We start from the raw sequence: 17,261 nt of genomic DNA on the forward strand, positions 1-17,261 counted from the left end.
GGTGTTAGAACACCGGAGGCTCGTGTTATATTATTCCACAGGGACTGCCTCTACAAATAAATCTTGTTGGCTGACAGAAGGGTGAGTGGTCTGCTGAAGGGCTGTGGATGAAAATAGTCCTGTGTACTCATCAGTGGCACCAGTCGGATGACCAGTAAAGGGCAAAATGACTTTGTTCTACCCCTTGTAATCAAGAATAAACCCCCACATATTTTACAATGCAAGAATATTTTGCAAACATGGATTTGTCCATGTTTAACCTTTGCAGTGAGGCAGAAAGAAGTGGAAACTTGGATACCGCAGGTTTCTCACAAAAAAAGGATTTTATTACATCAAAAAAATATTTACAATATTTGATTTATATTCATTTAGGAATTATTGTTAATATCTGCTCCATTGCTTACACCATCAGTGCAATGCTCTGCACTGAACATACACCTGACCTACCTCACTACATCACATCCAGCACTTCAGTGCCACAGTCTTGCTACAGTGCCTTGGCAACATAAACAACCTCACAGTAGTCGTATAATTACAATAATGAATTTGGGTAAACTTTAAAAGTAAGAAAATGTGGAAAATGTCTCATATAACATTCAATATCTTGTTTGGTGAAAATAGTTTTAAGAAAAGGAGGTTGGACTGGTTCTGAGTAAATCACTGTACATTGGTTTTTGAGGGTGACCAAAGACTATGGTCGAGTCTTTGACAACTAGAAAGAGAGAGCACCTGAGAGGACCAGATCTTTGCCCGCCAAAATAAAATGCCACTGAGGAGTCTTACTAAGCCAACAACAAGCTGTGACATAATAGTTTGTGTCATTCGTTTACGGACATACTTTAATAAACACTTGACAGAGCCTTGAACTTTGGTTAATAACAACAACACAACATGGTATTTGAAGATGCACTTTTCAAGGAAAACTGGTGTGAAAAGAGGTGCTGATAGTCAAAGTATGACATAAATCCTTGAGTTTACCAGTTATTCGTCATGCAAGTGTGCCTGAGACACCGCTGGGTGCACAGCTGCAACACTTCATGCATAGATCCTTCTGCCAATGATGTGCGTCATGGGAAGACATCAGATAGCGAGCAGATTGTCATCGCTGCCGGCTCGGCTGCCAACAGCTCCATTACAGAAAATATTATTCATCATTATCTACGAGAGAGAGAGAGAGAGAGAGAGAGAGAGAGAGAGAGAGAGAGAGAGGAGAAAGACAATCATGTTGAGACAGATCATTCATTAGAGAGGCAGAGGTCATTGGTTAGACCATACTGTAGCTTAACTTAAGGTTTTGAGAGTAAGATGCATTTAGACGTTTAATGTCTACAACCCAGAGCAGTGTACTCTGAAACATGAGGCTTGAGGGTAGATAGATAATTGTGACTGCAACCAATAGACTATAAAAAAAAGGATAAAATCCTCAATATATATCAAAATAAGTGTTCTCGCTGAATGGATTGAAGCCATAAGATGCATCTTTCACACTTCATGAGGTAAATCCTCGAGGGAGATATCTGACATTTGCATTCCTCTATCCGTTTTCTACTGAAGACATTCAAAATAGAAAACAAAAGAATTGTCAAATAAAAACATTCAGAGGGAAACTGTGTCTGAAGACGCTTCACATCCCGAGGGAAACTTGTCAAAACTCAAAACTTCAAATCTGACAGAACTGTCTGGGCACAGAGCGAGACAAAGCAGATTGACAGTGTTAAGGGTGTAATTCACATTTCATTAGTAGAAGCTGCTGCAACGTGAGGAAAGTAGATGGGATTTTACAGATTAGATTAGACACTGCTCGTGAAAGCTGTGTGCGAGTACACTGGGGACAATTCACCACAGCTGCTCACAGGGACAACTGATCAGTGGCCGACCCTGATGATTAAAAGGGATGATCGTGTATTTTCGTAGTTCACACAAGTGACCCAGAAACTCAGGAGGGAAGTGTGTTGTGGAAAATGGTGATAAATAGAAAAGAGGAGAGGGGAAAGGATATCAAGAATTAACTGTTTTTATGGTGTGATTCTAATTGACCAGAAAAATGGAAATGATAGAAAATAAAAAAGTATATAAAATCAGTTACTGTTTACCTTCTTGGTATGCGCCGTCAGCCATCACGAGATGCAGGATGTTGGGATACAGATGCTGGTGCTCCGTTCCCAAAATGCTTAGGACCAAACTAGAGCCCAGGTCAATATTCTCGTCTTCATCTTCATGAATGGCCTTGAGCAGCGTAACAACATGACATCTGTTATATATCAGGCTCATGTAACACAAACTCTTAATGTGTAGTCGCATGAAGATTTGAGAGAAATTACAAATAATTTTATACCTTAATCTTGTTGTAGGCCTCAATGAACTTCTCAACGCTCATCTGCTGCTCCAGGTTGAAGCGAAGCTCTTCCAGCCGACTGAAGATGCTGTCGTGGTGCTCAGCGTCTCCGCCCTGGTCCTCTCCACTGCCATCTGTAACAGCAGGATTTGTCACTGTTATACTTTGGGCCTTGGAGATGCTTCGATGGCAACAATTTCACTTTTTTTTTTCCTGTGGTCACTTATTAAATGCATGAATCATCTGACATTAAATATTTACAATGATTTTATTACAAGCTGAAGGAGTTTGCAAGCTTTCTCCAAAATAGCATTCAGCAGCCGCAATGGAAATGAACCTAGGGTTTGTTCTTGGATTAAAATAATGAATAATCGCATTCAAAAATGTAAGGTATAAATGTTTAAATACAAATGGGAATCCAGCGCTCCCCCTACCTGACTGCCACTCTTCATTGAGCTGGCTGTTATTGCTGTGGTTCTCTTCTCCCACGCCATTGGTAAGCAACTCCCCGGCCTCCTCATCGCCAGGACTCCCATTGGAGCATTCCTCATCCTCCTCCTCGCCTTCTTCCTCCTCATCCTCCTCTTCGTCCTCATCATCATCGTCGTCATCATCATCATCATCATCTACAGCCATCTGATTGTTGTCCTGATCGATTTCAGCAGCTATCCTGTTAAAAAACTCTTTGTCTTGGCTCTCCAAGGGGTTTCCATTAAAGTCTCCTGCTCCAACCTCTGGGGGGTTCCTCATTAAGTCGCTGTCCTCTTGCAGCAGTCTCTCCATCGAGGCCCTGATGTCCCGCAGGTCTTCATCCTCATATGCACTAGGTAACAGAGGATATCATTATCGCATACACTGCGCAATTACCTGGCTGTATTGATAGTGTCTTTCCAAAAAAGACCTGCACCATTTTTAAATGTTGTCTCTCACAACATGAAAGTGACTGATGGAATGAGAGTAAAGAAAGTTATCCATCGCTAGAAAATTACCTGTTTACCTACAAAGTACCCATAGCCTTCACTGATTCAGTATTTGTGGTTTGACATGATTTGGGGCCTGACAAAGTTTTTGTTTTTGAGATTTAATTTGTGTCTTTTTTCTCTTACTCTTCAGTCTCCGACTGGTCGTCATCTTTAGCTGCCTCATCCAGGTCCTCGATTACCAGGTTGTTGTCTGGGGCAACGTTAGCGCCACAAACCACTGCAGAGTCCTGCTGAGCCCTGAAGAGACGACTGAGGTCTGGTAGAGAGCAGGTCCGCAGCATCTGACAAATAGCACATGGAGAAACACAGCGATATATTTTAATGGGCTTACGTCTGAAATAAAGGTGATGGGATCTGGTGTTGTGACGTAGAACAAATGTAGAAAATGTAACGACTAGCAACTCCAAATAGTAGTAGTCCCTAGAAAAAGTAAAGAACAACCAAAAAACGCAAAAGCACACTGACAAAACCTAACACATTGATATTTTATGTAGCTCTTTGTGTGGCTTTTAAAAGAAAATTGAGCTAGGTTCTGCAGATCTCAATGTCCCGGGTGAAGGTAATGAAAGATATAGGTTGATGGATGCTTTTTCTGTCCTATGTGATTAATGGCGCCAGCTCCATTCCATTTCCCCTCATTAATAAACTGTAGACTGAAATCCTAATATCTGACAATACCCCACAAGCCTTGAAAGTTACCACAGGAAGAAGAACATTAACTTGTTCAAACCAAGGCAATAGCTGCTCACAGTCATGTTTTCAATAACTAACAAATGGCACTTAGATAACTACCACTACTCCTTTCATCATTAACAGTGTAATTACAAGACAGAAATCTGAAAGTGTTACATTCTGGCAGTGATCACCTTTGGATTGTTTGCGTCAAACATGCCCGTAGAGAGACCAATGAGGAGGGAGTTGGGATGTTTGGAGCGCAGAGGTGAGACGGAGCGTGAGCGAGAGGCCAGAGAGGACGATGACTCATCCATAGAGGACTGGGCTGAGAGCACCGCGAGGGCAGCAGTGCGCCGGTGGGCCGGGGAGCACAACTTCATAAACAGAGGCTCCTCGCACTGTGGTAAAGCTGTGGAGAGGGAAGGAAGGGGGCAGAGTTAATTAAGATAAAAATCCTGCTGAAAAAACAAAGTGGCTTTAATCCACTAAACATGAATCTCACCTGACGATTCTATTGGTTTCTCTGCAGCCTTCTCATCCTCCTTGGCGCCTGTTGGTCTTTTAATGCCCTCTGGTGGCCTGTAAGAGAAATACACTTTATCTACACCAACATGTATGATATTGTTAGATGGATTTTTGAAATTGTACATCAAAGCTGTAACAAAATTAAATTTTTTACTTATATAAACCAGGGACAATTCATTTTAAACTAAAATTAGGCTAGGCAAACGATTAATGATAATTTTATTTTGATGTGAAACAACAACATTCTTTGCTAATATGAATAATAATGAAGATAAAAGAATCACAATGGCTGCTGGGCTTCCTGCTCCCATGCCTGCTGCACACCGGCGGGGCGATGTGAGACATGTGTAGGCGTCTCTTCCAGAACCACTGACTCAATGTCTGCTAGATCTGAAAGAAGTCAGGTCAGATGCATTTTACTGAAAACATACTTTGAAATGAGGAAGATCTGATCAAAATCAGATTGAGAGACATACTAACCTTCAGTCTCAGTAAGGTTGTGTGGCAGTGTCACTCTTTGGACGATACCTGCCACAGACATTTCCTGACGCGCAGCCTCTGTTGGAGCTGAACTCTTCTTCTGAAACTCAGCAGATGGCGTTGGCTGAGAGGTCAGAACTTCTTTAGGTGTCCGCTCCATCTCAGGTACTGCCGCCTGGTTAGACTTATCTGTGAAGGACAAGTAACAGTGAGTGAATATACTCATAGTGCTTCATAACTTTAAATGCTTCCTCTGACACAGCATTCAACTAAAAAAACAAACATACATACATTCAGAAAAATATTTGCATTGTACAGCTGAAATCGAGGCTTTCACAAAGAGGTATCACAGAGTCAACCACCGACACCTTCTATTTGAAACCAGTGTTTGTCTTTAGAGTGGGGTAAACTGCTCCTCTAGGGCTTGGTTAACTTGCTTGAGTTTGACAAATATGGCACAATAAGTGATTTCATTCAGGATTTTAGCCCAAGTTTGTTTCTAAAAAAAGTATGTGCTTAAGAAAAATCATTTAACAGTTTTGAATATGTTGAATACATTTTTTTATGTCATGTCCACTATTAGTTTACAACAACGACCTTGACGCATGCAATGAGAAGGAGGAAAACAGAAAGAAACGAAGCCCAGGTTTAAAATACTATAATAATGCTTTAAGGTTTTACACTTGCTTGTTTTGATTGCTTGGCACAAAACAAAGACTTGGCCTCATTGGGATGGTGAGAACATGCAAACTGAGTGAATACTAACCAGGGCTGAGATACTCGTCACAGATGGAGACGTTCTCCAGTTGCTGGGTGAGAGGCTGAAGCTCCGCCTCCTGAAGGACTCGGAGCACCTGAGAGTCTGTACTCGCTCGCCACACCTTCCTCTGAATATCATCATGCAGCAAACCCATCTGTATGACTTCACCCGCTGTTTGCTCTGAAACATTACACACACACGCGTGCACGCACACAGAACGAAAGCGGAATCACATGTTTTATGCGCCCACTGTTTGAATTTACAGAAGATCTGCAAGTGGCTCAGGAAGAAGACAACTCACCAATGGTCGTGATGCACGTCTCCTCTAGAGTTTGTTGGGCTACAGAGAGGACAAATGGAACTCCTGCCTCCCACTTCTTCCTGTCTCCACCGGAGCATGGCCTTTCTTCTGGAGACGCCGAGGTGGCTGTTGAGAGAAAGGTTAAAAAAACTGAGCAAAACCTTTTGCTGAAGCACCAATGTGTATGAAGGCAGTTTTGCAGTGATCAGATAATTTCCACAGCACAAGTAGTATGTGTAGTATAACTAATACTTTAAGGGAAAGCTAAGTTCAACAGGAAGAAAACTTTATAGTATCATGCATTCCTCTGCGGAGGAACAACTTACTTATCATCGTGGCACAGGTTTCCCCGAGGGTTTGCTGAGCCACTGGAAGTATAGGCAGTTCTGCTGCATCCCACTTCTTTCGGTCTCCGTTCGACGAGGGGCGATTCTCCGTGTCTGACTGCTTCTGTAGGGGGGCAGGACTTGGTTCTGCAGGGGCCGGAGGCAACTCCGCTGCCTCCTCCACTGGACTCTGGGCTTTTAGGTTCTGGTTTAGTCTGCGTAGTATCTGCTTTTTATCGCTCTGTAACAATGGACAAAAATCAAGCAGCATTATCTTTCTAAAAGTTGAATCAGGGAAATTTCAGCATAGCTTAATAATCAATTATTACACTCACCTGCATGACTGTAGCAGTCTCCGTCCCAGGCAAGTTCTCTTTTAGTGGAGTAAGCTGACAATCACAAAATGCAAAATTATATAGCCAAGCAATATACACATAGAAAAAACATATGATTTAGGGCATGAAATGTATTTGTAAATGTATACTGACTGCTCCAACGTTCTTAAGGGCAGCAGTCATGGATATAGCAGGGGTGGAGGGTTTGGGTGTAGGCAGGGCTGGAGCTTTGGCAGCTGGTTCTGGCTGAGAAGGATTGGACTGTGGAAGACGACTGTCAGAGGTAGTTGAACCTGCTACTGCTGCAGCCGCTGCATCTCCTGCTGCCATGCCAACCTTCATCCCCCGAGCTGCAAGCTTTCCACAACACACGCCACCCATGATTAGACTCTACTGAGACTAATGCACCAGTGAGGGCAAGTAATGGTTCTGACAGAGGAACGTTGGGGTGAAACAAAGAATGAAAGCGCTTACATGGTCCTCCCAAGCTCTCTTTTCTCTGTCATACGCCTCCCTCCTCTTCTTCTCGAGTTGCTCCTTCAGTACTGCAGCACGGGCATTTGCTTGGGCCTGACAGGTACATATAAACATATCAAATTACGTATAGTGAGGGTATGACCCAATCTGTTTTGTTTTGATAATCAAACTCAAGAGTGTCATCCAACCAGCTGCCAGTTTCACCACAACATTTTCAGGCTGTTTCTTTTTTTTTATCACATCTAAATTAAGATTCACACTCTCACCTGCAGTTAGAGGTGAAAGCAGCACCATGACTTTGAACTCTTCAGTGTGCCTTGTTGTTATTTTCCCTGCACTGGTTGCCAGGTAGTTGTTGCATTGATTATAGGATTATTCTGCTCACCAACAGGGCTCATAGTGCCCAAGCACCTAGCTACACCAGATACTAAAATCCCCATTAAAACAAGCAAGGAAACAACAGGGTTCCTACACTTTTTCCATTTCAAAATTACATACTTTTTCTCAAATTTTCTTCTTCTCAGTAGATTTTTCAGACCATATTTGACATCCGAGTACAAATAGCTACATGTTTATTAAGTAAATATTATTATATAAACTAACATTATGTTCATATTAAGTTATTTTATTTATTATTTTATAAGTTAATATTATTATGTCAATAAAACCATTTTAAAATCAAACTGTTAACATATTACATTCTGACTGTGTAAGTCACGGTTTCTCCAGAAGGTTGATTGCGATGTGGAATGTGCAGATTGATATTGAAATATTGATACTTCCAATTCTGGCGTTACCTGTTCTTGGACTGATATTACTCACATTTTAATACTCATTAAAAGATTGATATTTAAACTCAATCATTTTGGGTAAATGTGTATTTTATCATCAACAGAGGAAACAACAGAACAAAGTAACTAGCTGTCACCAGGATAATCTAAATAATACCCGGCTGATAGGAACTACTTTTCCACCTGCCAAAGTCATATGTGAACTACGACTCTGTAGATACAGAAGGGGCAGTGGCAGGTACAGAGAGTGTGGAAACTTACTTTTAAAGTCTCTATCTTCTTTCTCCGCAGCTCTGCCTCCTCAGTGGAATCTTGGCTGTCTGAACCATCGCTGTCGTACTGAAACAGACGACAACGACAACCGAGAGACACAATGTCAAAGAAAAACCAAAGATAACCTTTCATTAAAAGTTACTCTCGGAATCCAAGTGCGGAGCATTGTACCTTCTCTCCTCGGAGTCGGGCTTTGATCTGCTGACGCTCATTGAAGTTCAGCAGGCGGATCTGCCTCAGTTTTTTCAGGTAGTCCTGACAACATATACAGAAATGTAACATATATATATATATATACATATATATATACTGTAAGATACACACCTACACAGACAGAGTAGGATGCAGTGTTGATAGCTGCAGTCATATAGAAAATCTGCATACATAGGTAGGACTCATAAAATGCAAAAGCTTCATTCAAAACATAATTTGATGTAAGCTTATGCACATTAAAATATATATTCAGGAAGAACAGACTAGCACATTTTGCAGCTATCAGTACCATTAAAATGCTTACACTTATATATTCCATTCAAAGCAAGAAAAGGATGTAAGACACTGAAAAGCTGAGGTCGCGGGGTTACCAAAAATGGGACAAAACACACAAACAAATGGTTCTTATTGTTAATCGTTGTGAATAATAACAGTGAAACTATAAATAGGGACACAGCTCACACTGGACAGGGTAAGACCACACAATATGCAGGGAGTGGGCATGGGTCTGAGCTGCAGGGTTGTGCCAAAGGGAGTTTAGTGCAGACATGAGAGACGTGCCATGAGTGAGGTGGAGTGATAGGCTGGGCATTCGGGCCTGGGCTCCTACCTCCTCCTCTTTGTTGGCTCTGGGTCTCCTGCACTGAACCGAACCAGCCCGGCTTCCAAAGATTGCAGACAGGTTTTGCCGGGCACCCTGTTTACCGTTTGATTCAACCACATTTTAGAAGGACGCCTCGCATCCGACACTCATGAGTTGGGGGCCAGGACATATTTACTGCTTTAATCAATATTTTTATATGAATACTGAATCAAATGGCTACATATTATGTCAATGAGGCCACTCTTAATGATTGTGAGGGTGGAGGTGGCTCAGGAGAGCACCTCCAACTGCACCAGGGGAGTGATTAGCACACCTAACTCAATTGTCTAATCACTCCCCAGGTCTTAATAAAAAGGGTTTACCTGTAAAGCTAGGCTTACACTGTGCGTTTTTAGAAATGCTGTCGTCAAACTCCAACTCAAACTGTCCGAGTAAATCATCTGCGATGTGAATGCCAAAGCTCAGAATTGATGTGCTCATACTGCACGCTTTGACCGTCAACGACGACTTGACCGCTCACACCGCGTGTGAAATGCCCGTCAGCTCCTGCGTAAAGCTCCTTTGAGGCAGAGAAGTTTGTGTTTACCATAGAAGAAGGACGCTGACAAGACAGAAACGTGTGATATATCTTTGTGCCGAAACCTCAAAAAAGAGTGTGTAAGGACTCAAGCATGCACTATATGTCCAATTAACATAATTGATTATATTATAAACAATAACCATTCAGCAGCGAACGGACCCTCCATACTAGTGAGCCGCTCCAACACACTGACTATTTATTATATTTAATATACTATTATTTCTTATCCTCGAAGCCAAATTGACCATGTTTGCCACTTCACGCAGGCAATCAGGAAAAAGGCAAGGAGTTTGAGGAATCGGCTTGTGGCTCTGCTTCAACTGTGCGAGAGGCTGAAGTCGGCCGACCCAACTTCTGTAGTCAGCTCCCCCCTGTACACTGCACGGCAAATGACGCACGACTTAGCTGAAGAGAGTCGTACGACTCAGAAATCGGGGCAAAACGACCTTAAATCGGACAGTGTATGCCCAGCTTCAGAGGCTGTCGTGTGTGTTGGGTGACTGAGATGCTTGCCACAGTGGCACCCAACGTGGGGCCCAAAACCAGCAGACATGGAACAAACAGCCGCTCACAGGTAACTCTTAACACAAAACATAAACCAACTGAAACGCAGTGCGACACTGCCCGGCTTCTGTCACACTGCTCTTCTCCTGTTTGGAATCTTCTTCACAGGCTTTTTAACCAGTGGAGTGATCAGACAGTTGAAGTCAGATGTGCTAATCACGCCCCTGGTGCAGGTAGAGGTGCTCTCCTGAGACACCTCCACTCTCACAATGATGAACCCACAGAATTATCTTGATGCTTTTCAGCATATTCTGCTCACACAGACTTGCATGCTACCTGCCAAGCACCAAACAGCAGACATAGAAAGACACTGGTGAAGAAGGTTGACCATCTACTGTAGCAAACTGAATCCCAGAAACTATGACCAGTAAATGTTGGACCTTCTGTCCATCAGCTGGCAAGAAACACAACTTCAATGTAACAAGAATGCAGCTTTGTGTCTGCCAGATTTTTAAGTAAGTTAATGTTTGCTAGCACCTAAAGGGGCAGTAAGTGATTTTAATCCAATACACTTTTTGTTAATTTCAGAGAACTTTTCCTCACGACACGGTCGGATCTGTGTCCGTAAAAAAAAATCAGATTTTTCTAGACAGCCCTGGCTCTGTAAATTGAAAAAAAATGTGCAGACCGCACCACACAACACTGTGTGCAGTTTGTAAACATCACTCCCCAACACCGAAAGAGACGTACTACCGACAGACGCTACGACTCAGGGGTTTTGGCCTTGTGATCCGATCAGTGCTGTCAGATAAAATCAACAACAAACAAACTTTCTCCAAAATCGCTTTCAGCCACTTTAAGCCATTTACAGCTTTATAAAATGAAAATGCCTCCCCGTGTTGAACAACTGATAAATGCATTGTTAAAATCAGTTGTCTTACTGTGAAAGAACCAGCACCCCTACAGGTCCAACAAAGCTAACGGCTCAGTCAGGGGGTGTAAATTAAACTGTCTGGACAAACATTCACAGAACTGAGAAATAGACAATACGTGTGCACTGTGCAGGCAAAGCTACGAAACAAGCTGACAGCAACATTCACTTGGCTTTTCAAATGGATATGGTTTGTTTAGAAAATGGTGGTGAGAGCCATTGGTTACCAGCAGACAAAAACTATGAGACAAAAGTGGCCGATTCGCACTGGGTTCATAAGCACTACAAACAATTTAACAAATGCACAGCATTGTTTGATTCAGTGTTAATACAGATATTGTTGCTTAATGGAGCTCTGATATTCAGGTTTCAAGACTGCCCATAAAAATAAAGTCAGAATCAACATGATGGAAAAGGTTTGGCATTTCAGTAACAGGGCTAAATACTCAATACGTTCACCCTTAACATTCCAGTAAGAGTCACACTACGTACCAGTTGTCCCTCAGCACGGACTTTGTTGAGCATAGCTTCTCTCTTGCGCTGTAAAAACTCCTCGACCTGCTCAGCCCGGTCAGCAGCCATCTGACCACGCTGTCTGAAAACACAAATAGACACTGAATGCTACTCATTTTCCTGCGGTGACAACAGATGTGCAGGGTTGTTTACCGATTAGAGAGGCTGCTCGACTGACCTACTGATTCGAGCTTGTACAGAAACAAACTGCAACCTCTGAAGTTCTCTCTTGATCCCATCGTGGTTTATGAGATGGGCAGCGCCATGGGGCAGCACTGGTCCAGCAGCAGCTGGTACACTTGTCACACACACAGAGACCATGCCATTAAAACAATGAATTAAAACAGGTAACCTGTCTTAAGAAAAAGAAGACATCGGAACTAACCAAAGGGGACTGCCCGGTCCTGGCGAGGATCCCTCCCTGCTGACATCTTTAGGCCGCGGTTTAGCCGCTTGATCCAGAGCAGCGTGGTAGTGTTCATAAGGGCTTTTGCCCGAGACAGGGCCTGGGACGGGAGCGACACCACCTGTAGCCCTGTTTCCACCCCCTACAAAACACTGAGATTACAGGACAAGGGTTTGTGGTGAGCAACAGGGGAGAGCTGTGTGTTCACTGTATTAAATGTAAAAGATGGTTAGAGCCATCTAGATAAGAAGCTCTTTATATCATATAACAGAAATTGGAAATTGAGTACCTTCCTCTCTGGGCTGCTTCCTCCACTAGAACTCAAGACATGCTTCCAGCCCTGTTCTCTGGCTTGGTTTATACGATTGATCTGTCAAAGATCACACGTTCATAGATTTAAATGTCTAAATAGAAATGCACATGCAGTACATGGACCCATATGATGCAGTACGTAAAAAAACAATATCTACCAGGCAAATATTTAACACTCACCTTTTCCTTTTCATATCTCTTCATTTGCTCCGCTTTATACAGGAACATCTGAAGATGACACAGATGAGTAGACAAATAAAGGTGTAAAATCAATCAAAAAATTATAATCAAGGACTTAACGCTGTGCTCACCTGCTCTCTCTGTTTCCTTTCTTTCTCAATCAACTCCATCCTTTTCTTTCTGATGCCATCCTGCAGCATGAGGCATAAAAGCATGTCACTCAAAAACAGGCATTTCAAAGAAAGCCACTCTGAGGCGAGAGGCAGCAGGACTGCTCTGTCACTGGTGAGGCAGGTGAGGAGGGAAAAGTCGAAAAGGCAGTACACTCTAAATAGAGCCAGGGGCAGAAAACGGGTGAAGACTAGGATCGAGCATAATGAGAGAGGGAGAAAAAACAAAAATGCTGGTAGGACCAAACACACCTTAATGTGTGTGTAAATGGGGAAAGAAAAGGGAGGTGAATCCATTCCAACAGTAATTACAAGTTATGTGGGGCTCTCAGCTGTACCTCTTGTTTTTTCCTCTCTTCCTTGTCCTCTCTTCTTTGGGAGGCTGCTGGGAGAGGGGCCTGAGCAACATATGACACTGGGGTTCAGAGGTTGCCAACACACGATGATGTAAAAACAGACACTCACTCACACACACACACAGATGGGAAAGGCCTCCAACATGCCACACCAGGACCTCAAGATTAGACAGAGCTTTTTTTACACACAGAGTAAAAAATAAATAAAATAAAATGATGAGCAACCCAGTCATCAACTTCAACAACCTACTAACCGGTTTATGTTTTACAGCTGGTTTCCTCTCTGCAGGCTTTTTGGCTGCATCCGACGCCTTCCTCGCACTTAAAGGCACTCCGTATTTGGTGGCTGGTTTGGTGATCTTCTGGGCTGGAGCGAGTGGTATGGAGCCAGGGGCAGGACGCTTGGCTGCCACACAATTTGAAAAAAACAGCAGAGACTGAGTGTGACTATGCAGGCTAATGAGCAGGCTTAATACTGCAAATAAAAAAATTAAACATGAAAATGACTGGTCTATTCTTTGGACCCCAAAACCCTGGGTAATTTTTTATCCCTCATAGTTTAATCTACGCTATAGGTGAAATGCTTCAAACCTCTTTAAATTAGCAGCACTAGTTAAAGTGGTTTATTTATCTCTTTAAATTTACAACTTATCAACAGTATCACCACCTGACGAAGTAAATCACCTCTGAAACCTACTGTATGTTGGTCACGCTTGGGTTAATGTACTGATCATAAACTGCACCTCCCTGGTTCAAGTCCAGCTAGGCATCTTTGTTGCTCAAGTTTTAAAAAAGGTCCTTACATTTCAAATTCAGCTGCAGCATCAACTTACCTGGTTGTCCCTGCAACACACTCGCTTTAGGCTGCTTGTGTAGAAAAGTATGGCGAAATTCCTGAGCAATGAGCTGGAATCAGTAGAGAATGCTTTTCCTTAATACATACTCAGTGTGGATTAGTTCAACTTCAGACTGCATCAGACGACTAACTGTACTGTACCTGTGGTGTGAGGAACTTCTCTATCCTTGAGGACAGGAAAGGTTTGTCGAGAATGCCGTTGACCGAGGGCCTTTCTCGCGGGTTGCGTTTAAACAGTAGTGCCAAGAGAAAGCGGAGTTCTTGGGAGTAGTGAACAGACACGGGTGGATATGAGCCACGGATGATCTTCACGACTAGGTTTTTCATGTTGCCAGCCTCAAACTGAGAAGAAACAGATATATTACACAATTATCACGAGTGCAGCAAAATCACTGAGCGAAATTATACATAGTCATACAATCACGCAATCTAGACAAATTTAAACTTAGCTTGTCAACCATTATACATACAGAACATACAGTGAAAGGAAGAAATTAAAATCCGTTTCTGTGAGAGAGCGACATAAGATACATTATATCAACATTAATTAGTAAAAGACTCCCACACCAAATACTTACTGCATGCTTAAGAGTGCACATTTCATACAGGACACAGCCTAGGGCCCAAATATCACTGCAGAAGGAGGGGAAGTAGGGAATGGGACAGGAGAAAGCATACACATGGATTGGGCAGGGAAAAGTTCTGGGGTAGGTTTACATTCATTCAACAATGCATCAGTCATTTGTTATTATTTAGGATGAACATAAGGAGTTCACTGCAGAGTAAACTCCAGATTGAACATTTATGTTAATTTAATTAATTCGCTGTAGCTAAAGAGGATTAGATTACGTACCCTTGGAAAATCAATACTAGCTTCCTGTTGCAGATATATACAGGCAGGTTCACTCAATAAAGAGGAGACGCGATACCTTTACATCACCCAGAAGCCACCAACTAATCCTGCATGACTAACTATTCGATGGGGGCAAAGTACTTGTCCTCTGGATCCATTTACACTACACATGATACAAATACACAATGTTTCACAGCATCAGGTTATAACCTTTTGTTGTTGTATGGTTTATTTTCGCAGATCTCTGGTGACAGGTAATATGGTGTTCCTATACACGTCCTTGCCAGTTCTACAGTGCTGAAAAAAGAGAATGGAAAGCAAATTGTATTATGCTTCACTATTCCCATGTCTTGGCTTTATAGAGATCTGCAGATCTATTTAGATGACGCATGTACAAACCTGTTCAGCACCCTGGCTATTCCAAAGTCCCCAAGTTGTACGGTGCCATCTTTTGTTAAAAATATATTCTGTACAGACATTAAGAAAAAGCAAATAAATTTAAAAAAAAAACAAATGACAGATAAACAAGAACTTGTGAACACTGAGGAAAGATCATGTGGTGCATGAAGCAACACCTGCGATTTGATGTCCCTGTGGAGGATTTTTCGATCGTGTACATGCTTCAGTGCCAAGCAAATCTGCACAAACCAATCCAGGATCTGGGCAAGAAAGAAGATGGGAAGACCATGACAGTATCAACTTGTGCTATCTATATATATGTAAAATCTAATGACTGAACAAGAAAATACAGAAACATTAAAATAGTTATAATATTGCCAAAAGAACAACCCATAATGGAATCGCGTCAGTTAATATGCAATATCAGTGCTATCTACATGTTGATTACTGCTCCAGCCTGTCAACAAGTGTATCTTGGACGTTCATGGTTGTGGCTTACTTGCTCTTCTTTGAACAGTACTCCTTTCTGAGAGTTGATCTTCCTGAAGAGGTCTCCGCCCTCGCAGTAGTCCATCACAATATACAAGCAGCCCCCCTCTGAAAAGTGTGGAGGAGTCAAGTTATGTTATACACATTATATTGTGAGCATCAGGATATTCTTGCAGTAGCAAATCTCTGTGCTTCCTTCTGATAATTTCTACGATATTGAGATCATGTGAATACCTTCAAAAGACTCCTTATACTGGACAATGTTGGGGTGACTCATTTTGGCAAGAACGGCCACTTCTTTTCGGGACTCCTGCCTCTCTTTGCTGGGCATCTGTCAAAGTAAAAAGGGGGGGAGAGGATGAATGAAAGAGCGTGGTAGTAAAAGGGTGCTCACGTTAACAGTGGCGTGTGAACGCATAGGACAGAAGCTTACTCCAGATATGCCAATCTCCTTGATGACATATTGGTGTCCATCCTCTTTTGATTTGACAAGGATGGCCTTTCCAAAGGAACCTTCCCCAATTTTCTTCTCCTTTTCGTACTTGTCCATGTTATTGGAATGTCTGGCTCCTCATGCTGGGTCTGCAAAGAAAGCAAAGAGCATGGGCATGCTATGCTCGGTCCGATTAGGCTTCGTCATAAAGCTGTGGGTTTCATGCCGGTAGTTTTGTTAGAGGCAATTATTATTCAATCCCTTATTGTTGAGGTCGATGCTCATGCTGGTATGTCACCCTGTATGTACAGTAGTGTCAGGTCTATCAAGCGGTGTTATCAGACAGATCAGGATGTCTCGCCTCAGACGCACTGTGACGCTGAGAGACAACACACGGTACAGCTGGTAGCAACATTGCTAACGTCACGGTTACAGTGATTAGACGAATAAGGAAGACCGCCTTACATTAAATATATACAATGTGTAAACAAATCGAAAGGCAGAGTAATACCAAGCATGTCGCTCGCTGGGTTCCGTAGTATAAGTGTAATTAGGTGGCTAGTACTTGGCTTACCATTAGTATTTTTCACTGCCGTCTCGGTTTGGGACCCGTTAAGGCTCCTCGCGCTCTCTATCTAACTTCAGCTCTCATTTGCTACGTTTTCATTGGTCACCTTCACATATCCCGTCCGCTAATTGGTCCATACAGCGGTCAGTAAACATCTATGGCGACTGACAGCTCTAGTCTCCGCCCCCAATGAGACTGTTGCTGTGGACGTCTCTCTTACCATAGCAACCGCAAGCCGACCGAGGAAAGTGTGTAAGATAACGTGTTTTGGTGATATAGCTCAACACTAGAGTTCCGGAAGATAAAATCTTATTAATAATTAATATTAATATTCTCCATTAACATGGAGATTATTAGCGATAATGTCGTAAGCACCCAAGGTATAGACTTACCAGGAGCTAAGAGAGGTGAAACGATGGTATATGGGGGGGGGGGGTTAAAGCAGGGAATTAAAACGTTTTTTTCTGTTTGTAAATAATGTTTTCTCAGTAATTAGTGGAATAACATTTATTAAAAATTGGCTGAATACATTGGTTCATTGGCTATCTATTTCAAAAAATTGTGGAGGTGCCCACAGAGACTGGGCCCATCATTTGGTGCTACACTCCTGTATGCATCTGTAGAAGGTTCTGC

At 42.4% G+C, this 17,261-nt stretch overlaps 1 protein-coding gene across 3 annotated transcripts; it reads right to left on the bottom strand.

Annotated features, from left to right (window-relative positions):
* Positions 1 to 304: 304 nt before the first annotated feature.
* Positions 305 to 16,789, bottom strand: nek1 (NIMA-related kinase 1). 3 transcript variants are annotated; one of them, XM_035647442.2, is made up of 36 exons: positions 16,635 to 16,789; positions 16,061 to 16,209; positions 15,862 to 15,958; positions 15,638 to 15,735; positions 15,315 to 15,398; positions 15,139 to 15,206; positions 14,950 to 15,036; positions 14,465 to 14,519; positions 14,028 to 14,228; positions 13,864 to 13,936; positions 13,285 to 13,436; positions 13,013 to 13,072; positions 12,636 to 12,695; positions 12,505 to 12,552; positions 12,302 to 12,382; positions 11,992 to 12,164; positions 11,785 to 11,904; positions 11,586 to 11,688; positions 9,085 to 9,171; positions 8,433 to 8,516; positions 8,250 to 8,327; positions 7,195 to 7,290; positions 6,874 to 7,077; positions 6,721 to 6,774; positions 6,386 to 6,626; positions 6,060 to 6,185; positions 5,765 to 5,938; positions 4,999 to 5,187; positions 4,803 to 4,908; positions 4,496 to 4,572; positions 4,185 to 4,402; positions 3,442 to 3,599; positions 2,770 to 3,158; positions 2,336 to 2,469; positions 2,094 to 2,226; positions 305 to 1,158 (listed from the first exon to the last, which is right to left on the bottom strand). In XM_035647442.2, exons 2-36 carry the CDS (start codon positions 16,175 to 16,177, stop codon positions 1,145 to 1,147), a joined length of 4,239 nt encoding a protein of 1,412 aa, XP_035503335.2. In that variant the 5' UTR covers positions 16,178 to 16,209; positions 16,635 to 16,789; the 3' UTR covers positions 305 to 1,144. The 3 variants fall into 3 exon arrangements, with proteins under 3 accessions (XP_035503335.2, XP_047192619.1, XP_047192620.1); XM_047336663.1 differs by lacking the exon at positions 13,013 to 13,072; XM_047336664.1 differs by lacking the exon at positions 9,085 to 9,171 and having other exon boundaries at positions 16,635 to 16,788.
* Between the last annotated feature and the right edge of the window lie 472 nt (positions 16,790 to 17,261).

The sequence above is a fragment of the Scophthalmus maximus genome, chromosome 13 (genome assembly GCF_022379125.1).
Source record: "Scophthalmus maximus strain ysfricsl-2021 chromosome 13, ASM2237912v1, whole genome shotgun sequence".
NCBI classification, from domain to species: Eukaryota; Metazoa; Chordata; class Actinopteri; order Pleuronectiformes; family Scophthalmidae; genus Scophthalmus; species Scophthalmus maximus.

Excerpts from the sequence above, each read along its gene's own strand:
- nek1 (XM_035647442.2), bottom strand. The coding sequence starts at position 16,177 with ATGGACAAGTACGAAAAGGAGAAGAAAATTGGGGAAGGTTCCTTTGGA. Across the intron at positions 15,399-15,637 it reads TACTGTTCAAAGAAGAGCAA|ATCCTGGATTGGTTTGTGCA; the intron begins GTAAGCCACAAC and ends TTTCTTGCCCAG. Across the intron at positions 5,939-6,059 it reads GACGTGCATCACGACCATTG|AGCAAACAGCGGGTGAAGTC; the intron begins GTGAGTTGTCTT and ends GTAATGTTTCAG.